General features: G+C 41.9%; 1 protein-coding gene across 1 annotated transcript; it reads left to right on the forward strand.

Moving 5' to 3' along the window:
- The first annotated feature begins 217 nt into the window (after positions 1-217).
- sdf2l1 (stromal cell-derived factor 2-like 1) lies at positions 218-2,767 on the forward strand. Its single transcript, XM_080852773.1, has 3 exons — positions 218-481; positions 1,163-1,359; positions 1,620-2,767. The coding sequence occupies exons 1-3, from the start codon at positions 304-306 to the stop codon at positions 1,896-1,898; spliced, it is 654 nt and encodes a 217-aa protein (XP_080708899.1). The 5' UTR covers positions 218-303; the 3' UTR covers positions 1,899-2,767.
- The last annotated feature ends 258 nt before the right edge of the window (positions 2,768-3,025 follow it).

Consider the following 3,025-nt stretch of genomic DNA (forward strand, 5'->3'; position numbering starts at 1 on the left):
AATATGAAGTTGCTTCAACATTGCATCCTTTTTCATTAGATACAAAAATCTAATATTTCCTGTCAACACTGTTAATGTTACTAACCATAGACATAAACATATGTCTATGTTACTAACCAGTGACCAATGACTACGTTCCGTGTAAGTACCGAGTTTCCGGGTTGTGGGACTTGTCAAGCTTTGATTGGTCCGTGTTCTCTGGCGTTTGAATCAAGCTGGTTCCATTCACACAGTTCTAGTTGCGGTGTTGTGGCTAGCCAGCTAGCTAGCTGCCAAACCAGTTGTACAGTCAGTGTATCGAGAATGGAACCCTCTCAGGTTGCTCGCATTTTAATGACCTTGCTCTGGCTGGTATTTATTTTTGCTAAAAGCGAAGGACGTGAACTAGACACAAACGTTGTTACATGTGGATCTCTCGTGAAACTACTGAACACCAGGCACAACGTCAGACTCCATTCACATGATGTGAAATACGGATCAGGTAACCTAGCCAGCTAGCTAACGCTAGTTATTCACCGTTGAAGAGAAGTCAGTTCGTTAAAGAATTTCTGCCTTGCTAGCTAAGTTAACAATTTGGTTGATCTCTATATCGTTCATTGGTCGATTTAATGTCACAGCGTTCTCACAGGAGTTGTCACAGAACAGCCTGGGTTGTTGTGTAGTGAGTTAGTTAGCTAGCTAGCTTGCTTGATATGTCTTATGTCAATTCTGTACACTAGCTTGGTAGGCTGTAATGCAGTGTAACTTATAACGTTACTTCGATGTTTATGTGGCTTGCTAGGATAACCATCAATTTATAGAGACACTTTCTGTGATTCACTACTAGAACATTCTGTGGCCCCATTATGGTGTCAACAAGAGACAATTCATTCTAATGCTATGATGGCAAGATAAGCTAACTGCAGGAAGATGAGTAACATTATGCATTAGTTCTCAAGCTCTTCAAGAAAGTACAATTTTGCTCTGTGCCAATAGTGGTTGTGACAAGTTAAGTATATACATTTTATGGTAATTTGCAGTATGTTCGACTTAAACTTGCGTTCTAGAGTGTCCTGAAAATTGTGATAATTTTTCAAAACATTTTACGGCATTCAAGCTTATCCCTGCTCTGATGCAAAGCAAAGTTTGATGCATGCCTAATTTGAGTTATCCATGACCACAGGTAGCGGTCAGCAGTCTGTGACGGGAGTCGATAGCGCAGATGATTCGAACAGTTACTGGAGGATCCGTGGGAAGCCTAATATCCTCTGTCAGCGCGGGTCTCCCGTCCAGTGTGGTCAACAAATCCGAATCACTCATATGACAACTGGGCGCAATCTTCACTCTCATCATTTCAGTTCTCCTCTGTCAAACAACCAGGTAATTTGATCTAGCAGAAAACCAATATTGCCATAAACTCAACTTCCTCACACTCTCAAAATGACACCAACTGTTCTGTAGTGATTCGGAATAATACATCATGTGCCTGTTAAGACCCCCCTCGCTGTAGATAGAAAAAGGAAATATGTCTTACCTTTTTTGAATGCCTACCTTGATACCCATTTCTCTTTGCACCCAGCTTTGTTGTCATTGCAAGTGCTAATTTCTACCTGTGTTTTTTGCTGCTGTTGTTGTTATAGGAAGTGAGTGCCTTTGGGGAGACTGGTGAAGGAGATGACCTGGATGTGTGGAGTGTGCAATGTGGAGGCGACTACTGGGATCGGGATGATTCGGTACGTTTCAAACACGTGGGCACAGATGCTTTCCTGAGTGTGACTGGAGAGCAGTACGGCCACCCCATTCGAGGGCAGAGAGAGGTGCATGGTATGCACTCCCCCAATCATCACAACTACTGGAAGGTCATGGAGGGTGTATTTATTCAGCCTAGCAATGAGCCGCTCCGACATGATGAGCTCTAGCAACATCATAGACTGTACAGTTACACCAGGAATAGGACACCTGTGGATTACTTTGTCCCTTTGCGCGTGTGTTTGTGTGTCTGTGCGTGCATGCACGCTTGTGCCTGTGTTTGTGAGAGGATGACTGAGTGCAACTGCAAGAGACTAAGTGAAGTATGTGTGTTTTGTGTTGGTTGTGTAGGTTTGCTTCGTCCAAATTTATGTTGGGATTGCGTGTCTTGTCCACTTTTATATGTCAGAATGTATGGTTTTGGTGATATTTGAGCTAATTTAAGTTTTTCATTGAGACAGATTTTGCTATAGGTGAAAAAAACAATATTCAGAGTCCAAGGCAGACCTCCACAACCGCCACAGACTAGCAAAGATCAGGGTATTCAACTCTGGGGTGGTTAGATCCTGGGACATCGAAAGGGAAGTAGTTTCAAATGAGTATTCTGGTGTCTTCATCCCTGGTTGGACTGTTTAACCACAATATTTGTTTGTCTTCTTAGCCCAAATGCACAATAAATATTTGGTTGAAATAAATGTTGCCTTCTTGCTCAGTGCCATCCTTAAAGTAAAAATGTGACTGGAAGAAGTTTTGTTTCTTAAACAGTGAGCTTTCAGCATGCACATTCAAATAATGTGCATAGGGTTAGGATGGAAGGGAATTACCTGTATCCACAAACACTGTACATTCTGGTATTTCTACCTATGAGTAATTATTGTAATGGCTTTAATTTATGATATAAAAAGAGAGCAAAAAGTCATGCTACCAGGAAAGTATAAAACTTGATAAAAATCAAATGGCGCTGGATTATCGTTGTTTTTGTTTGTTTTGTGACACTTCATTTCAAGGAGGCTGAACATTACTAGCAAGGAGTGCCTTGGCCACATTAGTGAGATGGTAACCCCTCTAGGAAATGACTCGGACAACTATGGTCCGACAAAACCAGACACAACATGCCACGGTGGCGGTTTGTTCCAGAAAACACAGAAAGGGAACTGCAACCACCCACGCTTTGTAAACCTCAACCAGATTGATCAAGTCCTTGTCAGTGATGTGTGCTACATGCCACATATCAAACTATTTGCACATATGTAGCCAACATTTTGGAGTTAATGTAGATATTCCCATCTTCACAGCA

Source organism: Sprattus sprattus (genome assembly GCF_963457725.1).
Source record: "Sprattus sprattus genome assembly, chromosome: 15".
NCBI classification, from domain to species: Eukaryota; Metazoa; Chordata; class Actinopteri; order Clupeiformes; family Clupeidae; genus Sprattus; species Sprattus sprattus.